Genomic DNA, 26,496 nt, shown 5'->3' with positions numbered 1-26,496 from the left:
AAGGTAAGCACTTACACCTTAAATTGGGCTCAGAAGATAAACGACAGGCAGTGGAGCTCCTTGAACAGGAGGGTTGACCTCTCTCTGTAAGGGGCCCCAGTTAACATCCTGGCCGCTGCTCGTTGGACAAGTTGGAATTTCCGAGCCGTTTTCAAGGGCAGCCCCACATAGAGCGCATTACAGTAATCCAACCTAGAGGTGACCAAGGCATGGACCACCACAGCCAGATCAGCCTTCGCAAGGTACGGTTGCAGTTGGCGCACGAGTCTTAATTGTGCGAAAGCCCTCCCAGACACCGCCGACGCCTGAGCCTCAAGTGTAAGCAATGAATCCAAGAGGACTCCCAAACTGTGTACCTGTGGCTTCAGGGGGAGTGTAACAAGGCATTAAATGTTTGCCCATTTTTGTTTATATGTTGTAATACGCTCTGAGTCCCCTCAGGGAGAAGGGCAGAATATTAATAAAGTGTTGTTGTTGTTGTTCCCTTCTGATAGCCTTTGGATTGCATGCTGAGAGATTATAGTTTTGCAACGTCTTTTGCCTTCTCTGACCAAGAGGTCTGGTGCCTTGGCAAACTGCAACTCCAAGGACTTCATTATTTTCGTTGCTACTTTATAATTGTAATTTTGCTATTGTCATGAATCGTAATGTACATTTCATTCACTTGGCCAAATTTGGCATAAATACCCAATACACTCAGATTTTTAATACTGGTGGAATTTGGGAGTTGGAGGGGGTTGATTTTGTCATTTGGGAGTTTTAGTTCCTGGGATTTATAGTTCACTTACCCCACCAACGATGGAATTCAACCAAACTTGGCAGAACTCCCACGATCAACAGAAAATACTGGAAGGGTTTAGTGAGAATTGACATTTGAGTTCTGGATTTGTAGTTCACTTACATCCAGAGAGCACCATGGACTCAAACAATGATAGATCTGGACCAAACTTGGTACGAATACTCAATATGCTGAAATGTGAACACTGGTGGAGGTTGGGAAAAACAGACCTTGGCATTGGAGAGTTGTAGTTTCTGGGATTTATAGTTCACCTACAATCGAGGAGCTTTCTGAACCCCACCAACGATAGAATTGGGCCAATCTTCCCACACAGACAGACTTACTTACTTAGGCGATCCCTCATATTCCAAGGATGATGGTCCTCCAAGTGTAGTGTCCTAGCAGTGGATCCGTAAGTGACTGTGGAGCCCTATTCTTGATCTGCGTCTTCTCCCATAGTGAGGGCATCAGTTTCCAAGTGGAAGGCGGTCCCGGTCAGGGTTGGCTTGACGCACCTTCCTCTTGGTATGTTTCTCTCTTTCACCCTCCATGCGTGACTTCAAATTCCACAGTACTGCTGGTTACAGCTGACCTCCAACTGGAGCGCTCAAGGGCCAGGACTTCCCAGTTCTCGGTGTCTATGCCAGAGTTTTTAAAGTTGGCTTTGAGCCCATCTTTAAATCTCTTTTCCTTCCCTCCAACATTCCGCTTCCCCTGCCTGTTTGAAGGCATGTTTTATGACCCCATTTTTTATGAGCCTCTCCTTCACCAATAATCTGCTCCTATCTCACCCGGAGTTTTTAACATTTTATCTTGTACATGTGGTCCCCTCACTGTCACTGTGATTGTGAATGATTTTTCATTGTATTTTTACATTTTTTACTGTATTCTTATGTTTTATTAATCTTATTGTGTTGTTTGTTTTTTACTTTGGTTTTCTTTTATTGCAATGCACTTTTGGGTTTGGCCTCATGTAAGCCACCCCAAGTTGGGGAGATGGTGGCAGGGTATAAATAAAGATGATGATTATGATCTTCAGCATTCCCTGCCAAAACGGTTCCTAAGACCATCCAAAATAATGTTTTCTGATGGACTTTGGCAACTTCTCTGAAATCTCCCTCACGACTCCCCCCCCCCCCCCAAGGGTCCCGACTGCCAGATTGAGAAGCGCTGAGGTAGAGTCTTGTTCATAAGCATGGTTGAGATTTCACTGGGAGATTACGAAGAGATGGAGAGAAGTGGAACAAGATGGAAAAGGAGATGATAGGAAGATAAGGGAAAGATGTGAATGACCTGGAAAGTGGGTGGGGGAGAGAAAGGAGAGCCATATAGGTGCCTTTTAGGCTTGGGCGGTTTTGTTCGTTATTTTTGTTATTCGTTTTGGATTTGTATTTAAATTAGCTTACGATCCAATATTGAGCCATGCAGGAATAGTGTGAGGAGTAATTAAGAATCGAAACAATTTTTCCAAGTTTTGTAATTATTTTGTAATTATTTTTGTATGTCTGGTGCAAGTTTTACAATCTCTCTGTTTCTCTTCCATTCCCGGTAGCAAGCTAGCAAGCGGCGCATTTACCCCACTTCCGGTCTCTCCCCTCCTGCCAGCCACCTTTGCTCTGCTGCTTCCCTCCTCTTTCCTCAGGCTCGTCTGAACTACTCAACTAATCCTCTTCCTCGCCCAGCAGCTTAAAACTATTATTACTATATATTATTATAATATTATAATATTATATTATTTTATATTATAATATATTATTATATTACTATATTATTATAATTATATTATATTATAATTGTATATTATATTATAATATAATATTATATATAATATTATAATAACAATGTAATATAATATAATATAATATAACGTAACGTAATATAATATATTATATATATTATATATATTATATTATATTCATCAAAAACAATCCGAATTAAGAATGGTCAGCACTTACAGGAATAATATAAAACGCTTTAAAACGCTTTAAAACGGCTTGTCTTAAGCCAGCTAATTGTCTTCCTGGCCAGCAGCTTAAAACTATTATTACTATATATCAGGGGTCCTCAAACTTTTTAAACGGGGGGGGGGGGGGGGCAGATTACTGTCACAGCATGGGTAAGAGTCTTAATATAACAGCAGGAGATCCATGAATATGTTTACTGATCATCAGGGGTCCTCAAACTATCAGCTGAACTATCAGGAATGTGGACTCAGATAACCCAGGACCTTTTCACACAGCCATATAACTCAGAATATCAAAGCAGAAAATCCCACAATATGTGCTTTGAACCGGATTATATGGCAGTGTGGACTCAGATAACCCAGGACCTTTCCAGACAGCCATAAAACTCAGAATCCTGCATTATTATGATTAAGAATGGATGGACATCTGTCAGGGGTGCTTTAATATACAATTATATTATTATAATATAATAATATGCAATTATAACATATAATATAATAATAATATAATATAGAATAATAATATAATATAATATAGTAATATAATATATAACATAATATAATAATATAATATAATATACAATAATGTTGTTGTTGTTCATTCGTTCAGTCGTCTCCGACTCTTCGTGACCTCATGGACCAGCCTACGCCAGAGCTCTCTGTCGGCCGTTACCACCCCCAGCTCCCTCAAGGTCAGTCCAGTCACTTCAAGGATGCCATCCATCCATCTTGCCCTTGGTCGGCCCCTCTTCCTTTTGCCTTCCACTTTCCCCAGCATAATTGTCTTCTCTAGGCTTTCCTGTCTCCTCATGATGTGGCCAAAGGACTTCAACTTTGTCTCTAGTATCTTTCCCTCCAGTGAGCAGTCGGGCTTTATTTCCTGGAGGATGGACTGGTTGGATCTTCTCGCAGTCCAAGGCACTCTCAGCACTTTCCTCCAACACCACAGCTCAAAAGCATCGATCTTCCTTCGCTCAGCCTTCCCTAAGGTCCAGCTCTCACATCCGTAGGTTACTACAGGGAATACCATGGCTTTGACTAGGCGGATCTTTGTTGCCAGTCTGATGTCTCTACTCTTCACTATTTTATCGAGACTGGACATTGCTCTCCTCCCAAGAAGTAAGCGTCTTCTGATTTCCTGGCCACAGTCTGCGTCTGCAGTAATCTTTGCACCTAGAAATACAAAGTCTGTCACGGCCTCCACGGTTTCTCCCTCTATTTTCCAGTTGTCAATCATTCTTGTTGCCATAATCTTGGTTTTTTTGACGTTTAGCTGCAACCCAGCTTTTGCGCTTTCTTCTTTCACCTTGATTAGAAGGCTCCTCAGCTCCTCCTCGCTTTCGGCCATCAGAGTGGTGTCATCTGCATATCTGAGGTTGTTAATGTTTCTTCCAGCAATTTTCACCCCAGCTTTGCATTCATCCAGCCCCGCACATCGCATGATGTGTTCTGCATACAAGTTAAAAAGGTTGGGTGAGAGGATGCAGCCTTGCCGTACGCCTTTCCCAATCTTGAACCAGTCTGTTGTTCCGTGGTCAGTTCTTACTGTTGCTACTTGGTCCTTGTACAGATTCCTCAGGAGAGAGACAAGGTGGCTTGGTATGCCCATCCCACCAAGAACTTGCCACAATTATAACATATAATTATAACATATAACATATAATATAATAATATACAATTATAACATATAATATAATAATAATAATATATTATTGTAATATACAATAATATATTATTATTATTATATTATATGTTATAATTGTATATTATTATATTATATTAATATAACTGTATATTAAAGCACCCCTGACAGATGTCCATTCATTCTTAATAATTATTATATTATATTATATAATATTATATCATATAAGAATAGTTTTAAGCTGCTGACCAAGGAAGACTGGGTTTAGCTGGGTGAAGACAAGCCGTTTCAAAGCGGTTTAAAGACTGGATTCTTACATCGGATTGTTTTTGCATGGACATTTCATTCTGACTTAAATCTTCTGCTTTTGGGCTTGGGACAGTTTTTTGAGAACACCTTTCCTTGCTTCCACCCAATGTTTCTTGTGTTTTCTAACCCTGTGATTCTGAAGCAGTTTGCTTGAAACCGTTCTCTTATCCCAGATTATATATCAGGATAATCTGGATTATTTGCTAAATTACGTTTTTGGCACAGTAATTTGCTACAGACTTTAGTTCTTGATACTAGAAGTAGATACACTGAATTAAGTGCTTCTAGCTATTTCTGTTGATATAATAATAATATTATAATATAATATATAATATATAATATAATATTATAATATAATATAATGCAATAATAATATAGTAATATAATAATAATATAATATAATATATAATCTATATATATAAATTTGTTAGGGGCATCCAACGAGGAAACAAAACTCAAAAACCCCCCAACGAAACTTAACCAAAATTCCCATGCCCATAACACAACCCACAAGGTACAAACATATCTACTCAAAATGAAAAACAACACAACAACACACTCACAAAACGGCAAAACAACACAACTCAAAAATCCCCCAACGAAACTTAACCAAAATCCCCGTGCCCATAACACAACCCACAAGGTACAAGCATATCTACTCAAAATGAAAAACAACACAACAACACACTCACAAAATGGCAAAACAACAAAACTCAAAAATCCCCCAACGAAACTTAACTAAAATCCCCGTGCCCATAACACAACCCACAAGGTACAAACATATCTACTGAAAATGAAAAACAACACAACAACACACTCACAAAACGGCAAAAGAACAAAACTCAAAAAAACCCCAACGAAACTTAACCAAAATTCCCATGCCCATAACACAACCCACAAGGTACAAACATATCTACTTAAAATGAAAAACAACACAACACACTCACAAAACGGCAAAACAACTGAGCATGCGCATTGGCGCCCAGCCGCAAGTTCCATCGCGCGCGCACATGGCCTTCCGGCCAACGTTCCCTCTGCGGAAACCATGCCCACTCCAAGCCCCGCCGCGCCGCTTCCCGCACACACCCCCTGCCGCAAACACACACACAACCCCACGCTCCATCACTCCCCCCGCCGCCGCACACACACACGCAACCCCACGCTCCATCACTCCCCCCACCGCCGCACACACACGCAACCCCACTCCCCCCGCCGCCGCACACACACGCGCAACCCCACTCCCCCCGCCGCCACACACACACACGCAACCCCAGGCTCCATCACTCCCCCCGCCGCCGCACACACACACGCAACCCCACGCTCCATCACTCCCCCACCCCAATCTTACCTCCTTTTACTTCAGGCCACTTCCAAACCCCACCCCGCCCCTTCCCGCCCTGTCAAAATCTAGGAAAGACAGGAAGGAAGGAAAGAAGGAAGAAAGAGAAAGGGAGGTAAAGAAAAAGGGGGAAGGAAGGAAAGTTAGAGGAAGAAGAAAAGGAAAGAAAAGGAAAGATGGAAGGAAAGGAAAGAGAGACAGCAGAAGAGAAAGAAAAAGGGGGAAGGAAGGAAAGAGAGAGAAAGAAGAGAAGGAAAGATGGGAAGGAAGGAAGGAAGGAAGGAAGGAAGGAAGGAAGGAAGGAGGGAGGGAGGGAGGGAGGGAGGGAGGGAAAGAAGGAGAGAAAGAGGGAAGATTGGCCACAGCAACACGTGGCAGGTAAAGGTTGTTATTTCTATGATTATGATGATGCTATTATTCTTCCTCTGAGACCCTTTTAGGGGGAATGGGAGAGGTGTCAGGTCCCAGAGGCAATGCATTGCATTATTGTTATTGTTATGATGGTGGTGAAATAAAAGGAAATAAAAAGTGAAAGAAGGAAGCAAACAGGGAGGGAAGAAAGGCAAAGGAAGAAAGGGGGAGGGAATGAAGGAAAGAGAGAAGGATGAAACCAAGTAGTGAAAGAAAGAGGTAGAGAAGGAAAAAAGGAGAGAAAGGGGGAGGAAAAGAGGGAAGGAATAGGTAGGGACCTCTCTTTCATAATAGTCCAGATATCTACCTCAACTTTGATAAGTTTTACTATAGGCCACAGCAACGCATGGCAGGGCACAGCTAGTAATATAATATAATATACAATAATGTAATATAATAATATAATAATATAATAATATTATAATAATATAATATAATATAATATAATATAATATAATATAATATAGTTGTTTGTTTTATCACACCAACAGTCAACAACAGAGGGAGAGGGAAGCTTCAGAAGTTCCCCCTGTCCCGTTTGGAGGTTTTTTTAGCGTATTGCGCAATTGCCTCCGCCATTAATGAATCGATTCATTATTATTTTGTAAATTTCGAAATTTTGAAAATGGAAATTTTGTAAGTTCTATCAAAATCGAAACGCTAGCGCTCCCTGGAAACGAAACGAGTTTAGAACCCAATTTTTTCTTGATCACCCAAGCCTAGTGCCTTTACATGCTTTGGTTAGTATCTCAATCTTGGACTCAATCTCGCTGAGGGGCTCCATACCTTTAGAGACGGTCTCATCACCGAAAGAAAACTTCTGGCTTTCATTGGGGGCCGGCACTTTGGAGCCACTCAGCTGCGAGGGTTTGAAATAGACCTTGGGCTCAATGTTCAGCTCAAACTGGAAACAGGAAAGGAGAACATATTATAGAAATCCCAAAGTCAAATGAGACCCATCCAGCCCAACCCTCTCTTGACACAACCCAAGCCTTCCCCAGCCAGAAGGTTTCTTCCAAGCAGAGCTTTTTTGGGGTCCTATAAGCAAAGAAAGCTGTTATTAGGATAGTTTCAACGCTCCAGTGCTTTAATCCCCTAGATGGAAGGGATAGAACAGGAAGGCATATGGAGGGAATTAAGTGAAATTAAGAAGCTAATCAAGCGAGTTAAATCTGGAGGGAATTTCTCACACTAATCTTGACTACTCCTGTTTGCTTATGCAAAATGAAAACATGGGGAGGGAATGATTTTTAAATGGTGAATTCCTGCGCAAACATAGAAAGTTTTTAGTCCAAGGTGAGCCCAGCAAATTTGCATGAGCCAGCTCTTTCCTTTGAAGTATCACCTGGGATTTGTTGCTGGTTTCTCATCCAAGGACTAATTATAGGTGGCCCTGCTTCTCCTACAAGAAGAGATAGGATAGAGCGCCTTTAGGGTAGGGGACACAACACACAGTAATAATAGCAAGTCAAGTGATAACACCACATGAAAAGGTTTACCAGAAGGAACAGGAAGAAAGGGCATTCCAATACCTTGATGGAGCTGTTCTGGAACATCTCCACGGTAATCTCTTCTTTCTCCTCCTCCTCCTCCTCCTCTTCCTCCGTTGCTGTCACTGGCTCCATCATCATCCCAGGAAACCGGTCTTCCTCACAAAATTGGAGGAAGATGGGAGCACGGCTGGAGTTGCGCTGGATTTCAACCCTCAGGATGCCATCTCGGGGCCACTTGTCCCGAACATGCTCCAAGCAGTTGATGGGGGAGCGGGAGAAGGCAATGTGAATGTAAGCCAGGATGAAGAGCACAAACAGAGCCTGCAGGACATAGAGCAAGGAGGCTTTTAAAACAGAGGCTGAATGCCCATCAGTTTGGGGTGCTTTGATTGTGCTTTTCCTGCATGGCAGGGAGTTGGACTAAATGGCCCATGTGGTCTCTTCCAATTCAATTATTTTGGGCAGCTTGGAGGACTTTCACAAAACAACCAGCCCAGTCGCACAGAATGACAGAGTTGGAAGAGACCCCAAAGGACCATTCGGTCCAACCGCCAATGGGCCCATCCAGGCATAGATATTATTTAATGTGTTGCCATCGGCTTTCATGTCAGGAATCACTCAAAAAACAGAATTCCAGACATGAAACCATCAAGGTCAGCTACCACCTCAACAAAGGATCTCCCCCAGGCAGGAAGCAAATAGTCTTTGATGATGAAAGGCCATGCAATGCTAGTCAATGTAGCCAACTGCAACATTCACACTTGCTTCTTAGACATTCCACAGATATATAAACCCCACTAGTCTAGTTTCTAACAGATCTCACAACCTCTGAGGATGCCGGTCATAAATATGGGTGAAACACCAAGAGATAATGCTTCTAGAGCATGGCCAGGCCGTCAAAAAACTCACAGCAACCCCACTGTAATATTTTGTTATACCGCTCCCTTTCTGCCTTACCTTTAGGAGCACAAAGAACTCAAATATGCGTCGGAAGGATGGTGGGAAAAGGCGGGCATAGGTCACAGCCATCTTGAAGAAAAGCACATGGAAAAGGCGGTCCCGGACATTGATGAGTGGGTTCTGGTTGAAATTGCGGACTCCTCGGTTGTTCCCCGGGGGTCCCCCAACATTATTGTTGGTTGGATGATGGGGATTGTTGGCCTGGTTGTCTGACATCCTCAGTGGCTTCCTGCAGCCTTCCAAGTCTTTCCAAGCTTTAAATGTCCAGTTTTGGCCTGTACAAATGGCAGTACCCGAGCACAGAGCAAGCAGAAAGGACCTCAATAAAGAAACTTTAAAAAACAAGAGTACAGAGAATCTCTGTACTCTCACTACCTCTGAGGATGCTTGCCATAGATGCAGGCGAAACGTCAGGAGAAATGCCTCTAGAACATGGCCCTATAGCCTGAAAAAACCCACAAGAACCTAGTACAGAGAATTGTTTCTCAACTAAGAGTACTGGAAATTGCTCTCAGGAAACACCTCAAAAATAAAAATACTAGCTAGGAATGAATGTCCTAGAAACTAATAGACAAAACAATATTTCAATAAAAGAGAAGGGGGTGTTGCCTTGATAACATTAGGATGGAAGGCCAAAAAAAATGCAGTATTTTAAGCCGTTGAGATCATAAATATGGGTTAAACTAAACTTTTTGGTCCTGGGACATTCTAAAACACAAAACTGAAAACTCACTAGAAGAAAAGAAAGAGTGTGGGAATATTCGGGCCTGTTTTTTAGCTGGAATTACTCCCAGGATGTCAAACTGAATGAAAGGGAATCCAATATGAGCAGAAACAGGGAAAATGTTTTTGAGGGGGAAATTAGATAGATATTCAAAGACATTAAAATGGGGTGCGAATTGATAGCAAAATAAGGAATCAGCTTTGAAAAAGAATAAATAAAAGTGAAGGAATAGCTCAAAGAACCCGAAGAAGGGGAACAGATTTCAAAAAGGATAATGAGAGTAAAGTAATAGCTATTTCAAAATATCCAGAGAAGAATGTAGATTGAGAAAGGAATAAATAAAATGAGAAAAAAGAAATCGCTACCTCAGCATATCTATTTAAATATAGATTTAAATAGAATAAATACAGTGAAAAGGAAGGAATCGCTATCATAGAATATGCAAAAATAACATAGATTGAGAAATGAATATATAAAATGAGAGAAAAGGAATAGTTATTTTAAATCAAGTGAGAAGAAAAGAATACCAACCTTAGAGGAGAATATAGATTGAGAAAGGATTAAATAAAGTGGGAAGAAAAGAATGGCAACTTCAGAATTATCTGAAGAAAATATAGACAGAAAAAGGAATAAATAAAGTGAGAGGAAAGGAACAGCTACCTCAGAATACCGATTTAAATATTGATTTAAATAGCATAAATAAGATGGAAAGAAAAGAATGGCAACCTCAGAATTATCTGAATATAGATTTAGAGCCTGGAGAGACTATAGATTGAGAAAGGAATAAACTAAAAAGAAAAGAACAGCAATTTCAGAATAAGTGGAGAACATAGACTGAGAAAGGAATACTATATTAGAATATAGAAAGGCAACCTCAGAATTATCTGAAGAGAAGAATATAGATTGAAAAAGGAATTAGGTGAGAAGGAACAGCTGTCTCAGAATATCCAGAGGAGAATATGGATTTGGAAAGGAATAAATGAAGTGGGAAGAAAGAATTGCAACCTCAGAATTTTCTGAAGAAGAGAATATAGACTTGAGAAAGCAATAAAGTGAGAAGAAAGCGGTGTGAACTGCTAGAGGGGGGGGGGGGGGGGAACGTGCAAAGAAAGGCTTTAAAGGCCTCAGTGGAAGCAAGGACCTCGAAGTCTTCTCTTAAATGGCCTCGGTTTGTAAAGGATATTCGAGAGAGAAAAAACCACGAAAACGGAAATGAAAGAAGCGAAGGCGTAGCATGTCAAAGGAAGGCCTAGAGCTTGCCCTAAAGTAGTCAATGGGTAAAGAGGCCCCAAAAACGCGATCTAGCATGCCTAATAGGCCTGGAGCCTGCACTAAAGTAGTCAATAGAAAGACACCCAGAATCAAGTTTTGAAAAAGAGCCGAAGGAAAATGACGTGGTTCGAAAAAGGCCCTCGAGGCCTCCTCTCCTCCGCCTCCCCACCTCCGAGGGATCTGTCTGCGTTTTGGAGGCGCCCACCCCGAGCCGCCCCGTCTTCTGCCCAGCGGCCTCTCACTCCCGCTTCGCGCCCGGCAAAGCAGCCAAGATTTTGTTTGACTCCGGCCTCCTCCTAAGAGCCGCGGCGGTGACGTCAGCGGCGGACGGGCGGAGCCTACGGGGAAATAGAGAGCGGGGATTCGCGAACGGGTTTCTGGGAGAAGAAGGGAACTCCGGCGAGGCCTCGGGCCAAAGCAGATGCGGTCGAAGTTGGCATCAGAGTATTACTTCCGGTCCTCAATCGACAATTTGAAAATATATATTTAAAATATAATAATAATATTTATAATAATCTTTGATGATATTATTTAATAATATGACAATATTTATAAATATAATACAATAATGTGAATATATATTTAAAATATTTATTTATTTGTTGGGTTGTAGGTTTTTTCGGGCTATATGGCCATGTTCTGGAGGCAATTTTTCTCCTGACGTTTCGCCTGCATCTATGGCAAGCATCCTCAGAGGTAGTGAGGTCTGTTGGAAGTAGGAAAATGGGTTTATATATCTGTGGAATGACCAGGGTGGGACAAAGGACTCGGTGTAAATGTTTCAACTGACCACCTTGATTAGCTTTTAATGGCTTGGAAGTGCTTGGGGGAATCTTTTGTTGAGAGGTGATTTGATGTGCCTGATTGTTTACTCTCTATTGTTTTGCTGTAGTGTTTGGGCACTGCGTTTGGTGGTCCCTATGTAGACTTGTCCACAGCTGCATGGAATACCGTAGACTCCTGCAGAGGTGAGAGGATCCCTCTTGTCCTTTGCTGAATGTAGCATTTGTCCCACCCTGGTCATTCCACAGATATATAAACCCGTTTTCCTAGTTCCAACAGACCTCACTACCTCTGAGGATGCTTGCCACAGATGCAGGCGAAACATCAGGAGAAAATGCCTCTAGAACATGGCCATATAGCCCGGAAAAACCTACAACAACCCAGTGATTCTGGCCATGAAAGCCTTCAACAATATATTTATTTATTTCCAGCATTTCTACTCCATCCTTCTCAACCCCCAAACAGGGACTCAGGACTGCTTGCATTTTGCACAATTTTATGCTATTAAATATAACAAAACAATATAGCAACAATTAAAACAATGAATAGAAGATTAATTAAAACAATAAAAACAGTATTAATTGCTGTATCACCATTCTAGTCATTACATATCCAAAGAACTATTTATGCCTGCTGTCCAAAAGCCTGGTCCCAGAACCACAATTTCAATTTCTTCCTAAAAGATAGGAGGGATGAAACTGATCTTACCTTGTTGGGAAGCAAGTTCCACAGGTGGGGGGCTACAGCTGAGAAGGCCCTGTCTCTCGTCCCCGCCAGACGTATTTGCGACACTGGCGGGAGCAAGAACAGGATCTCCTCGGATGATCTTAAACTACAAGGCAGGACATAGTGGGATATGCGTTCATACAAGTAAGCTGGGCCAGAACCATACAGAGATTTATAGGTCTAAACTAGCACTTTTAATTGAGTTCAGAAGTGGATTGGCAGCCAGGGGGTGGCGTGCTTCCTGCATGTCGCTCCAGTTAGTAATCTTGCTAAGCCTGTTGGACAGGTTGAAGTTTCTGAACAGTCTTTAAAGGCAGCCCCACGTAGAGTGTGTTACAGTAATCTATTTGGGATGTAACAAGAGCGTGGACCACTGTTGGACGTTCCAAGCTATGGGTGCAGCTGATGCACAAGCTTTAACTGTGCAATAACCTGGCCACCATCGAAACCTGGATTTCTAGGCTCAACAATGTTATATTTAGAATTATATTATTTACTAGCTGTCCCCTGCCACGCGTTGCTGTGGCCCATATGGGGGTACTGTATGGGAAGTTTGGCCCAATTCTGTCGGTGATGGGGTTCAGAATGCTCTGTGATGGTAGGTGAACTCTAAATCCCAGCAACTACAACTCCCAAATGACAAAATCAGACTTTTTGACTGAAGGACATACATTGCGTTGTTGGGCGTCTTGTGTCCAAATTTGGTGTCAATTTGTCCAGTGATTTTTTGAGTTCTGTTAATCCCACAAACGAAAATTACATTTTAATTTATATAGACAGCAATATTTATTCTATATCTATCTATAACTATATCTTCTATATCTATCTATATCTATATCAATATTATACACTATATATATATATATATATCTAGACACTATGCTCCTATTGATGCAGGCCAAAATCCCATCGGCAAAAAAAGCCGATGGAATTTTGGCCTGCATCAATAGGAGCATAGTGTCTAGATCTAGGGAAGTCATGCTACCCCTCTATTCCGCTTTTGTTAGACCACACCTGGAATATTGTGTCCAATTCTGGGTACCACAATTCAAGAGAGATATTGACAAGCTGGAATGTGTCCAGAGGAGGGCGACTAAAATGATCAAGGGTCTGGAGAACAAGCCCTATGAGGAGCGGCTTAGGGAATTGGGCATGTTTAGCCTGAAGAAGAGAAGGCTGAGAGGAGATATGATAGCCATGTATAAATATGTGAGAAGAAGCCACAGGGAGGAGGGAGCAAGGTTGTTTTCTGCTTCCTTGGAGACTAGGATGCAGAACAATGGCTTCAAACTACAAGAGAGGAGATTCCATCTGAACATTAGGAAGAACTTTCTGACTGTGAGAGCAGTTCAGCAGTGGAACTCTCTGCCCCGGAGTGTGGTGGAGGCTCCTTCTTTGGAAGCTTTTAAGCAGAGGCTGGATGGCCATCTGTCAGGGGTGTTTTGAATGCAATATTCCTGCTTCTTGGCAGGGGGTTGGACTGGATGGCCCATGAGGTCTCCTCCAACGCTTTAATTCTATGATTCTATTCTATGATATATATCTATTAGGCCTGTGCGGTTTCGTTCGTTAATTTCGTAATTCGTAAAACATTCGTTAATTTTTGCATTTACGGTACGATAACAAAACATATTTTCAAACCCGGAAGGGTTTTTAAATATCGAAACGGCAACTCCCACAGTATTTACGAGCTTTCGCCCGTTTTGTAAATGGGGCGGGCGGGGCGAAGGGGCGGCGCGAGCGCACACCCAGTGAGCCAAGCACCGCCCCTGCCTGTTGGGCGCCCGGCCCGCGCGCGCTCACCCTTACAACCGGCCTCCGCGCGCCATCCAATCGGCTCCGGCTCCTGCGCCCTCCTCCTCCTCCTCCTCCTCCTCGCACTTCCTGCAACACAGCTGGGAGGAGGAGGAGGAGGAGGAGGAGGGCGCAGGAGCCGGAGCCGATTGGATGGCGCGCGCGCGCTCACCCTTACAACCGGCCTCCACGCGCCATCCAATCGCCTCCGGCTCCTGCGCCCTCCTCCTCCTCCTCCTCGCACTTCCTGCAACAGAGCTGGGAGGAGGAGGAGGGGGAGGGCGCAGGAGCCGGAGCCGGAGCGCAGGAGCCGGGGAGGGGATTCCTGCAGCGCCGGCTCTGCCTCCGTGGCCCGCCTGAGATGAGACCAATACCATCTGATTGCCACAAATTGAAGGCTGCATCCATCCAGGCTCTTTTGCTGTGAGTTTTCAGGGCTGTATGAGTATATGACCATGTTCCAGAAGCATTCTCTCCTGACATTTTGCCCACATCTATGGCAGGCATCCTCAGAGGTCTGTTGGAAACTAGGCAAATGGAGTTTATCTATGGAATGTCCAGGGTGGGAGAAATGAAAGCCATTCAATGCTAATCAAGGTGACCATTACTGCAACATTCACACTTACAAAATGTTTTGTAAATATTTACGAAATTTCGTAAATAACAAAACATTTTTTTGGAAAGTTTTGTAAATATTTTAAATATCGAAACAAAAAAACACCCCAATTACAAATCGATTTTAGAAACAATTTTTTTCTTGATCAAACAGGCCTAATATCTATATCTATTTATATCTATATCTATATCTACCTATCTATATCTATCTATATCTATATCTATCTATCTATCTATATATATAATAAAAGTCAAAACTTGTATGCGGCGGATGTGTGGCGGTGTATGTGCCGGCTTTCTGATTGGCCAGCCTGAAAGTTCCACGATTCTGATTGGCTGCTGCTGTGGTGCTATTTGCATATGGTCCCTGATTGGCCTGCTTCAACAGGAGCCCCTGGTGGAGAAAAGGGTTCATGACAGGAATGGGGACATGACAGAAGGAAATTTGCATTTGGTCTCTGATTGGCCAGCCTCAATTCCAAGATTCTGAATGGCTGCCGCTGTGGTGCTATTTGCATATGCTCCCTGATTGGCCTGCTTCAACAGGAGCCCCTGGTGGAGAAAAGGGTTCATGACAGAAACAGGGACATGACAGAAGGAAATTTGCATTTGGTCTCTGATTGGCCAGCCTCAATTCCAAGGTTCCGAGATGACAAAGAGGAAAGGAAAAGGCCAGGGGAGGCTGGGTCAGAAAATTACCAATACAGAGCCCACAAGACCCACTCGACATCCTACTGCAGTTTGGAGGAGGATGAACCATGGATGATGGGACTTACAGTCCCATCACTCACATTCTGAGACTGCTGTTAACCTCATCCAGTGACTGATCAGGACCAAACTTGGCACATAGACCTCTCATGACCCACTTTACGTCCTGGTGTGTTTTGGCCAGGGATGGACCATGGATTATGGGACTTGCAGTACCTTTGCTCAATTCCTGCAACCCTCATCCAATTACCGATAAAGACCACACTTGGCACACTGAGTCTCCATGATGCACTCTACATCCTGGTGCGGTTTGGGGGAGGATGCACCATGGACGATGGGACTTGCAATACCTGCACTCCCTTCCTGAGACAATTACAACTGCCAACAGTGATGGATCAGGATCACAATTCGCACAGAGAGCCCACATGACCCACTCTACATACTGGTGTGGTTTGGAAAAATTTGGAAATGGATGATGGGACTTGCAGTCACTTCACTCACTTCCTGAGACCACCAAGACCCTCACCAATGACCGATCAAGACCAAATTTGGCACACAGAGTTCCCATGATGCACTCTACATCCTGGTGCACTTACAAGGAGGACAGACCATGGATGATGGGACTTCAAGTACCTCCACTCCCTTCCCAAGACTGCTGCAACCCTCATTTAATGTCCGATCAAGACCAAACTTAGCACACAGAGCCCCCATGACCCACTCTACATCTTGATGCTGTTTGGAGGAAGGTTGACCATGGATTATGGGACTTGCAGTACCTTTACTCATTTACTGAAACCACTGCGACCCTAATCCAATGACTGATAAAGACCAAACTTAGCACACAGAGCCCCCATGGATGATGGGACTTCAAGTACCTTCACTCACTTCCTGAAAACAATGACACCGTCATCCAATGACCAATAAAGACCAAACTTGGCATACAGAAGCGCCATTACCCACTTTCTCTAATAACCCGGGCAGCACCGGGTCCCCAAGCTAGTATATAATAAAGAAGAGTGTTTGTTTGTATGGGAAGGACAGAGGTGCGGAGGGCGGAAGGTGTATGTGCCAGCGTTCTGATTGGCTGCCGCTGTGGTGCTATTTGCATATCGTCTCTGATTGGCCAGCTTCAATAGGAGCCCCTGGTGGAGAAGAGGGTTCATGGCAGAAACGGGGCATGACAGAAGGAAATTTGCATATGGCCTCTGATTGGCCAGCCTCAAATCCAACATTCCGAGATGACAAAGAGAGGAAAGGAAAGGCCGGGGGCTGGGTCACAACACTCCCAATACAGACCGAAATAGGCACACAGAGCCCCCATCACCCACTCTACATCCTACTGCAGTTTGGAGGAGTATGAACCATGGATGATGGGACTTGCAGTACCACCACTCACATTCTGAGACCGCTGTTAACCTTATCCAATGACTGATCAGGACCAAACTTCGCACAGAGACCTCTCATGACCCACTTTACGTCCTGGTGTGGTTTGGCCGGGGATGGACCGTGGATTATGGAACTTGCAGTACCATTGCTCAATTCTTCATACCACTGCAACCCTCATCCAATTACCAATAAATACCAAACTTGGCACACTGAGTCTCCATGGTGCACTCTACATCCAGGTGCAGTTTGAAGGAGGATGCACCATGGGCGATGGGACTTGCAATACCTGCACTCCCTTCCTAAGACCATTATAACTGCCAACAATGATGGATCAGGACCACAATTTACACAGAGAGCCCGCATAACTCACTCTACATCCTGGTGCGGTTTGGAAGAATTTGACAATGGATGATGGGACTTGCAGTCACTTCACTCACTTCCTGAGACCACTGAGACCCTCGCCAATGACTCATCAAGACTAAACTTGGCACATGGAGCATCAATGACCCACTCTACATCCTGGAGCAGTTTGGAGGACGACAGACCATGGATGATGGGACTTCAAGTACCTCCACTACCCAAGACTGCTGCAAAACTCATCTAATGACCAATCAAGACCAAAGTTGCCACACAGAGCCCCCATGACCCACTCTACATGCTGCTGCAGTTTTGGAGAAGGGTGGACCATGGATGATGGAACTTCCAGTACCTTCACTCACATTCTGAGACCTCTGCAAACCTCATCCAATGACGGATCAAGACCAAACTTGGCACATAGACCTCTCATGACCCACGTTACGTCCTGGTGTTGTTTGGAAAACTTTGGAGATGGATGATGGGACTTGCAGTACCTTTGCTCACTTCCTGAGACCACTGAGACCCTCGCCAATGACTCATCAAGACTAAACTTGGCACATGGAGCTCCAATGACCCACTCTATATCCTGCTGCAGTTTGGAGGAGTACAGACCATGGATGATGGGACTTCAAGTACCTCCACTCCCTTCAAAACATTGCTGCAACCCTCTTCTAATGACCAATCAAGACCAAACTTGGTACACAGAGCCCCCATGATCCACTCTACATCCTGTTCCAGTTTGAAAGGGGATGGACTTTGGATGATGGGACTTGCAGTACCTTCACTCACTTACTGAAACCACTGCCACCCTCATCTAATGACTGATAAAGACCAAACTTGGCACACAAAGCCCCCATGACCCACTCTATATCCTGCTGCTGTTTGTAGGAGGATGGCCCATGGATGATGGGACTTCAAGTACCTTCACTCACTTCCTGAAAATAATGCTGCCATTATCCAAAGACCAATAAAGACCAAACTTGGCATACAGAACCGCCATTACCCACTTTCTCTAATAACCCGGGCAACGCCGGGTCCCCAAGCTAGTATATAATAAAGAAGAGTGTTTGTTTGTATAGGACAGAGGAATTGTGGAGGGCGGTGTATGTGCCAGCGTTCTGATTGGCTGCCGCTGTGGTGCTATTTGCATATGGTCTCTGATTGGGCAGCTTCAATAGGAGCCCCTGGTGGAGAAGAGGGTTCATGGCAGAAACGGTGCATGACAGAAGGAAATTTGCATATGGTCTCTGATTGGCCAGCCTCAAATCCAACATTCCGAGATGAAAAAGAGAGGAAAGGAAAGGCCAAAGGGGGCTGGGTCAGAACACTCCCAATAAAGACCGAAATAGGCACACAGAGCCCCCATCACCTACACGACATCCTACTGCAGTTTGGAGGAGGATGAACCATGGATGATGGGACTTGCAGTACCACCACTCACATTCTGAGACCGCTGTTAACCTTATCCAATGACTGATCAGGACCAAACTTCGCACAGAGACCTCTCATGACCCCCTTTACGTCCTGGTGTGGTTTGGCCGGGGATGGACCATGCATTATGGGACTTGCAGTACCATTGCTCAATTCTTCAGACCACTGCAACCCTCATCCAATTACCAATAAATACCAAACTTGGCACACTGAGTCTCCATGACGCATTCTACATCCAAGTGCAGTTTGAAGGAGGATGCACCATGGACGATGGGACTTCCAATACCTGCACTCCCTTCCTAAGACCATTACAACTGCCAACGATGATGGATCAGGACCACAATTTACATAGAGAGCCTGCATGACCCACTCTACATCCTGGTGCGGTTTGGAAGAATTTGACAGTGGATGATGGGACTTGCAGTCACTTCACTCACTTCCTGAGACCACTGAGACCCTCGCCAATGACTCATCAAGACTAAACTTGGCACATGGAGCTTCAATGACCCACTCTACATCCTGGAGCACTTTGAAGGACGACACACCATGGATGATGGGACTTCAAGTACCTACACTACCCAAGACTGCTGCAAAACTCATCTAATGACCAATCAAGACCAAAGTTGCCACACAGAGCCCCCATGACCCACTCTACATCCTGCTGCAGTTTTGGAGAAGGATGGACCATGGATGATGGAACTTCCAGTACCTTTACTCACATTCTGAGACCTCTGCAAACCTCATTCAATGACGGATGAAGACCAAACTTGGCACATAGACCTCTCATGACCCACGTTACGTCCTGGTGTTGTTTGGAAAAATTTGGAGATGGATGATGGGACTTGCAGTACCTTTGCTCACTTCCTGAGACCACTGAGACCCTCGCCAATGACTCATCAAAACTAAACTTGCCACATGGAGATCCAATGACCCACTCTATATTCCTGGTGCAGTTTGGAGGAGGACAGACCATGGATGATGGGACTTCAAGTACCTCCACTCCCTTCCGAAGATTGCTGCAACCCTCTTCTAATGACCAATCAAGACCACACTTGGCACACAGAGCCCCCATGATCCACTCTACATCCTGTTCCAGTTTGAAAGGGGATGGACTGTGGATGATGGGACTTGCATTACCTTCACTCACTTACTGACACCACTGCCACCCTCATCTAATGACTGGTAAAGACCAAACTTGGCACACCGAGCCCCCATGACCCACTCTATATCCTGCTGCTGTTTGTAGGAGGATGGCCCATGGATGATGGGACTTCCAAGTACTTTCACTCACTTCCTGAAAATAATGCAGCCATTATCCAAAGACCAATAAAGACCAAACTTGACATACAGAACCGCCATTACCCACTTTCTCTAATAACCCGGGCAATGCCGGGTCCCCAAGCTAGTGTATATAATAAAAGTCAAAACTTGTATGCAGAGGACAAAAGTGTGGCGGGAGGAGTATGTGCCAGCGTTTGATTGGCTGCCGCTGTGGCACTATTTGCATATGGTCTCTGATTGGCCAGCTTCAATAGGAGCCCCTGGTGGAGAAAAGTGTTCATGACAGAAACGGGGACATGAGAAGGAAATTTGCATATGGTCTCTGATTGGCCAGCCTCAATTCCAAGATTCCGAGATGACTAAGAGAGGAAAGGAAAAGGCCAGGGGCTCAGTCAAAACATTACCAATACAGACCACACTTGGCACACTGAGTCTCCATGACCCACTCTACATCCTGGTGCAGTTTGGAGGAGGATGCACCATGGACGATGGGACTTGCAATACCTGCACTCCCTTCCTAAGACCATTACAACTGACAACAATGATGGATCAGAACCACAATTTACATTGAGAGCCCGCATGACCCACTCTACATCCTGGTGCGGTTTGGAAGAATTTGACTGGATGATGGGACTTGCAGTCACTTCACTCACTTCCTGAGACCACTGAGACCCTCGCCAATGACTGATCAAGACCAAATATGGCACACAGAGTCCCCATGACCCACTCTACATCCTGGTGCACTTTCAAGGAAGACAAACCATGGATGATGGCACTTCAAGTACCTCCACTCCCTTCTCAAGACTGCTGCAACCCTCATCTAATGACCAATCAAGACCAAACTTGGCACACAGAGCCCCCTTGACCCACTCTACATCCCGATGCTGATTGGAGAAGGAGGGACGATGGATGATGGGACTTCCAGTGCGGTTCAGGGCAGGATGGGCCACTAATGATGGGATTTGCAGTACCTTCACCCGATTCACTTCCCACAGAACATTGTAGCCCCTACAAATCAGAGACCAGGCCCAAACTTGGCACACAGAGTACTCATGGTCCACTCTACATCCTGATGCAGTTCTAAGGGGGATGGGCCATGGATGATGCGGCTTGCAGTATCTTTACTCACTTACTGAAACCACTGCGACCCTCATCCAATGACCAATCAAGGCCAAATTGACACACAGAGCCCCCATAACCCACTCTACATCTTGGTGCACTTTCGAGGAGGACAGACCATGAATGATGGGACTTCAATTACCTCCACTCCCCAAGACTGCTGCAATCCACATCTAATGACCAATCAAGACCAAACTTGGCACACAGAGCCCCCATGACCAACTCTACATATTGCTCCAGTTTTGGAAGAGGGTTGACCATGGATGATGGGACTTTCAGTACCTTCACTCACATTCTGAGACCGCTGTTAGCCTCATCAATGACTGATCAAGACCAAACTTGGCACATAGACCTCTCATGACCCACTTTACATCCTGGTGTTGTTTTGAAAAATTTGGAAATGGGTGATAGGACTTGCAGTCACTTCACTCACTTCCTAAGACCACTGAGACCCTCACCAATGACTGATCAAGGCCAAACATGGCATACAGAGTCCCCATGACGCACTCTACATCCTGGTACACTTTCGAGGAGGACAGACCATGGATAATGGGACTTCAAGTACATCCACTCCCTTCCAAAGACCACTGCAACCCTCATCTAATGTCCGATCAAGACCAAACTTGGCACACAGAGCCCCCATGAACAACTCTACATCCCGATGCTGTTTGGAGGGCGGACGATGGATGATGTACCTTTATCAGTACCTTCACTCACTTCCTGAAACCACAGTGACACTTATCCAAATACCAAGAAAGACCAAACTTGGCACAGAGAGCCCCCTCGCCCAACTCAACAATCTGATGAGGTTTGGGGGAGAACAGACTATGGATGATGGGACTTCAAGTACCTCCACTCATATCCCAAGACTTCTGCAACAGTCATCCAATGACCAATCAAGACCAAACCTAGCTCAGAGCCCCCATGACCCACTATGCATCCTGCTGCAGTTTGAAGGACGATGGACTTTGGATGATGGGACTTGCAGTACCTTCACTCACTTACTGAAACCACTGCCAACCTCATCCAATGACTGATAAAGACCAAACTTGGCACAAAGAGCCCCCATGACCCACTCTATATACTGCTGCTGTTTGGAGGAGGATTGACCATGGATGATGGGACTTCAAGTACCTTGACTCACTTCCTGAAAACAATGCAGCTGTTATCCAATGACCAATAAAGACCAAACTTGGCATAGAGAACCGCCATTACCCACGTTCTCTAATAACCCGGGCAGCGCCGGGTCCCCCAGCTAGTCTATCTATAACTAATATATCTATCTATATATCTATATCTATATCTATGTATATAATAAAAGTCAAAACTTGTATGCGGAGGACAAAAATGTGGCGGTGCGACGGGAGAAGTATGTGCCAGCGTTTCGATTGGCCAGCCTGAAAGTTCCAACATTCTGATTGGCTGCCCCAGTGGTGCTATTTGCATATGGTCTCTGACTGGCCAGCTTCAATAGAAGCCCCTGGTGGAGAAAAGAGTTCATGGCAGAAATGGGGACATGAGAAAGAAATTTGGATATGGTCTCTGATTGGACAGCCTCAATTCCAAGATTTCGAGATGACTAAGAGAGGAAAGGAAAAGGCCAGGGGCTGAGTCAGACAATTACCAATACAGACCACACATGGCATACAGAGCCCCCATGACCCACTCTACATCCTACTGCAGTTTGGAGGAGGATGAACCATGAATGATGGGACTTGCAGTACCATCACTCACATTCTGAGACTGCTGTTAACCTCATCCAATGACTGATCAGGACCAAACTTGGCACATAGACCTCTCATGACTCACTTTACGTCCTGGTGTGGTTTGGCCAGGGATGGACCATGGATTATGGGACTTGCAGTACCTTTGCTCAATTCTTGAGACCACTGCAACCCTCATCCAATTACCGATAAAGACCAAACTTGGCATACTGAGTCTCCATGACTCACTCTACATCCTGGTGCGGTTTGAAGGAGGATGCACCATGGATGATGGGACTTGCAATACCTGCACTCCCTTCCTAAGATCAATACAACTGCCAACAATGATGGATCAGGACCACAATTTACACAGAGAGCCCGCATGACCCACTCTACATCCTGGTGCGGTTTGGAAGAATTTGACTATGGATGATGGGACTTGCAGTCACTTCACTCACTTCCTGAGACCACTGCGGCCCTCGCCAATGACTGATCAAGACCAAACTTGGCACACAGAGTCCCCATGACCCACTCTACATCCTGATGCATTTTCGAGGAGGACAGACCAGGGAGGATGGGACTTCAAGTACCTCCACTCCCTTCCCAAGACTACTGCAACCCTTACTAATGTCCGATCAAGACGAAACTTGGCACACAGAGCCACCTTGACCCACTCTACATCCTGATGCTGTTTGGAGACGGACGGACGATGGATGATGGGACTTCCAGTGCAGTTCAGGGCAGGATGGGCCTCTAATGATGGGATTTGCAGTACCTTCACCCGATTCACTTCCCACAGAACATTGTAGCCCTTACAAATCACAGACCAGGCCCAAACTTGGCACACAGAGTACTCATGGCCCCTTCTACATCCTGATGCAGTTCTAAGGGGAATGGACCATGGATGATGGGATTTGCAGTATCTTTACTCACTTACTGAAACCACTGCGACCCTCATCCAATGACCAATCAAGGCCAAATTGGCACACAAAGCTCCTTTAACCCACTCTACATCCTGGTGCACTTTCGAGGAGGATTGGTATTTGGATGAATGTCACGGTGGTTTCAGGAAGTGAGTGAAAGTACTGCAAGTCCCATCATCCATCCTCCTCCAAACAGCACCAGGATGTCGAATCTCTCATGGGGGCTCTGTGTGCCAAGTTTGGTCTTGATTGGTCATTAGATGAGGGTTGAGCAGTCTTGGGAAGTGAGTGGAGGTACTTGAAATCCCATCATCCATAGTCTGTTCTCCCCCAAACCTCACCAGAATGTTGAGTTGGCCATGGGGGTTCTGTGTGCCAAGTTTGGTCTTCATCAGTCATTGGATGAGGGTCTCAGTAGTTTCACTAAGTGAGTGAAGGAACTGCAAGTCCCACCGTACATGGTGCATCATCCTCCAAACCACACCAGGATGTAGAGGGCATCATGGAGACCCGGTGTGCCAAGTTTGGTCCTTATCGGAAATTGGATGATGGTTGCAGTGGTCTCAAGAATTGAGCGAAGAGACTGCAAGTCCCATAATCCATGCTCGATCCACAGTCAAACCACACCATGGCGTAAAGTGGGTCATGAGAGGTCTATGTGCCAAGTTTGGTGTTGTTCAGTCATTGTTGAGGGTCGCAGCAGTCTCGGAAATCGAGTAGAGGTACTTCAAGTCCCATCATCCATGGTATGCCCAACTCCAAACCGCAGTAGGATGTAGAGTGGGCCATGGGGTCTCTGTGTGCCAAGTTTGGTTTTGTTCGGACGTTAGATGAGGGTTGCAGCAGTCTTGGGAAGAGAGTGGAGGTACTTGAAGTCCTATCATCCATGGTCTGTCCTCCTCGAAAGTACACCAGGATGTAGAGTGGGTCATGGGGACTCTGTGTGCCAAGTTTGGTCTTGATCAGTCATTGGCAAGGGTCTCAGTGGTCTCAGGAAGTGAGTGAAGTGACTGCAAGTCCCATCATCCATTGTCAAATTCTTCCAAACCACACCAGGATGTAGAGTGGGTTATGTGGGCTCTCTGTGTAAATTGTGGTCCTGATCCATCATTGTTGGCAGTTATAATGGTTTTAGGAAGGGAGTGCAGGTATTGCAAGTCCCATCGTCCATGGTGCATCTTCCTCCAAGTCGCACCAGGACGTAAAGTGGGTCATGAGAGGTCTATGTGCGAAGTTTGGTCCTGATCAGTCATTGGATGAGGTTAACAGCGGTCTCAGAATGTGAGTGATGGTACTGCAAGTCCCATCATCCATGGTTGCAGTAGGATGTCGAGTCGGTCTTGCAGGCTCTGTGTGCCAAGTGTGGTCTGTATTGGTAATTGCCTGACCCAGCCCCCTCTGGCCTTTTCCTTTCCTCTCTTTGTCATCTTGGAATCTTGGAATTGAGGCTGGCCAATCAGAGACCATATGCAAATTTCCTTCTCATGTCCCCGTTTCTGTCATGAACTCTTTTCTCCACCAGGGGCTCCTCTTGAAGCTGGCCAATCAGACACCATATGCAAATAGCACCGCTGCCCAGCCAATCGAAATCTTGGAATTTTCTCATGTCCCCGTTTCTGTCATGAACTCTTTTCTCCACCAGGGGCTCCTCTTGAAGCTGGCCAATCAGAGACCATATGCAAATGGCACCGCTGCCCAGCCAATCGGAATCTTTGAACTTTCAGGGTGGCCAATCAGAGACCACAGTGGCAGCCAATCAGAAAGCGAGCACATACACCGCCACACTTTTGTCCTCCGCATACAAATTTTGACTTTTATTATATACTAGCTTGGGGACCCGGCGCTGCCCGGGTTATTAGAGAAAGTGGGTAATGGCGGTCCTGTATGCCAAGTTTGGTCTTTATTGGTCATTGGATAACAGCTGCATTGTTTTCAGGAAGTGAGTGAAGGTACTTGAAGTCCCATCATCCATGGTCCACCCTCCTCCAAACAGCAGCAGGATATAGAGTGGGTCATGGGGGCTCTGTGTGCCAAGTTTGGTCTTTATCAGTCATTGGGTGAGGGTGGCAGTGGTTTCAGTAAGTGAGTAAAGGTACTGCAAGTCCTATCATCCATGGTCAACCCTCCTCCAAACAGTATCAGGATGTTCTGTGTGCCAAGTTTGGTCTTGATTGGACATTAGATGAAAGTTGCAGCAGTCTTGGGAAGGGAGTGGAGGTACTTGAAGTCCCATCATCCATGGTCTGTCCTCCTCAAATGTGCACCAGGATGTAGAGTGGGTCATGGGGACTCTGTGTGCCAAGTTTGGTCTTGATCCGTCATTGGCGAGGGTCTCAGTGGTCTCAGGAAGTGAGTGAAGTGACTTCAAGTCCCATCATCCATTTCCATATTTTTCCAAACAGCACCAGGATGTAGAGTGGGTCATGTGGGCTCTCTGTGCGAATTGTGGTCCTGATCCATCACTGTTGGCAGTTGTAATGGTCTCAGGAAGGGAGTGCAGGTATTGCAAGTCCCATCGTCCATGGTGCATCCTCCAAGGTCTATCCCCGACCAAACCAAACCAAGATGTAAAGTGGGGCATGAGAGGTCTATGTGCCAAGTTTGGTCCTGATCAGTCATTGGATGAGGTTAATAGCGGTCTCAAAATGTGAGTGATGGTACCGCAAGTCCCATCATCCATGGTTCAACCTCCTCCAACCTGCAGTAGGATGTAGAGTGGGTCATGGGGGCTCTGTGTGCCTATTTCGGTCAGTATTGGGAGTGTCCTGACCCAGCCCCC

At 45.1% G+C, this 26,496-nt stretch overlaps 1 protein-coding gene across 3 annotated transcripts in view; it reads right to left on the bottom strand.

Annotated features, from left to right (window-relative positions):
• Positions 1-11,238, bottom strand: part of LOC137095155 (membralin-like) — a 40,405-nt gene extending 29,167 nt beyond the window's left edge. The window contains exons 1-3 of one of the 3 annotated variants that reach the window (XR_010908799.1): positions 8,893-11,238; positions 7,975-8,256; positions 7,229-7,346 (exon numbers count right to left, since the gene is read on the bottom strand). Coding sequence is in view for 2 of the 3 variants with exons in the window: in XM_067461476.1 (XP_067317577.1) it covers positions 7,229-7,346; positions 7,975-8,256; positions 8,893-9,111 (619 nt within the window). In the remaining variant the exon portion in view is untranslated. The remainder of the gene's footprint in view (positions 1-7,228; positions 7,347-7,974; positions 8,257-8,892) is intronic. The other 2 variants (XM_067461476.1, XM_067461475.1) reach the window with 2 other exon arrangements.
• Between the last annotated feature and the right edge of the window lie 15,258 nt (positions 11,239-26,496).

This window comes from Anolis sagrei, chromosome Y, assembly GCF_037176765.1.
Source record: "Anolis sagrei isolate rAnoSag1 chromosome Y, rAnoSag1.mat, whole genome shotgun sequence".
Lineage (NCBI taxonomy): Eukaryota > Metazoa > Chordata > Lepidosauria > Squamata > Dactyloidae > Anolis > Anolis sagrei.
This window is presented reverse-complemented; position numbering and strand designations above follow the sequence as displayed.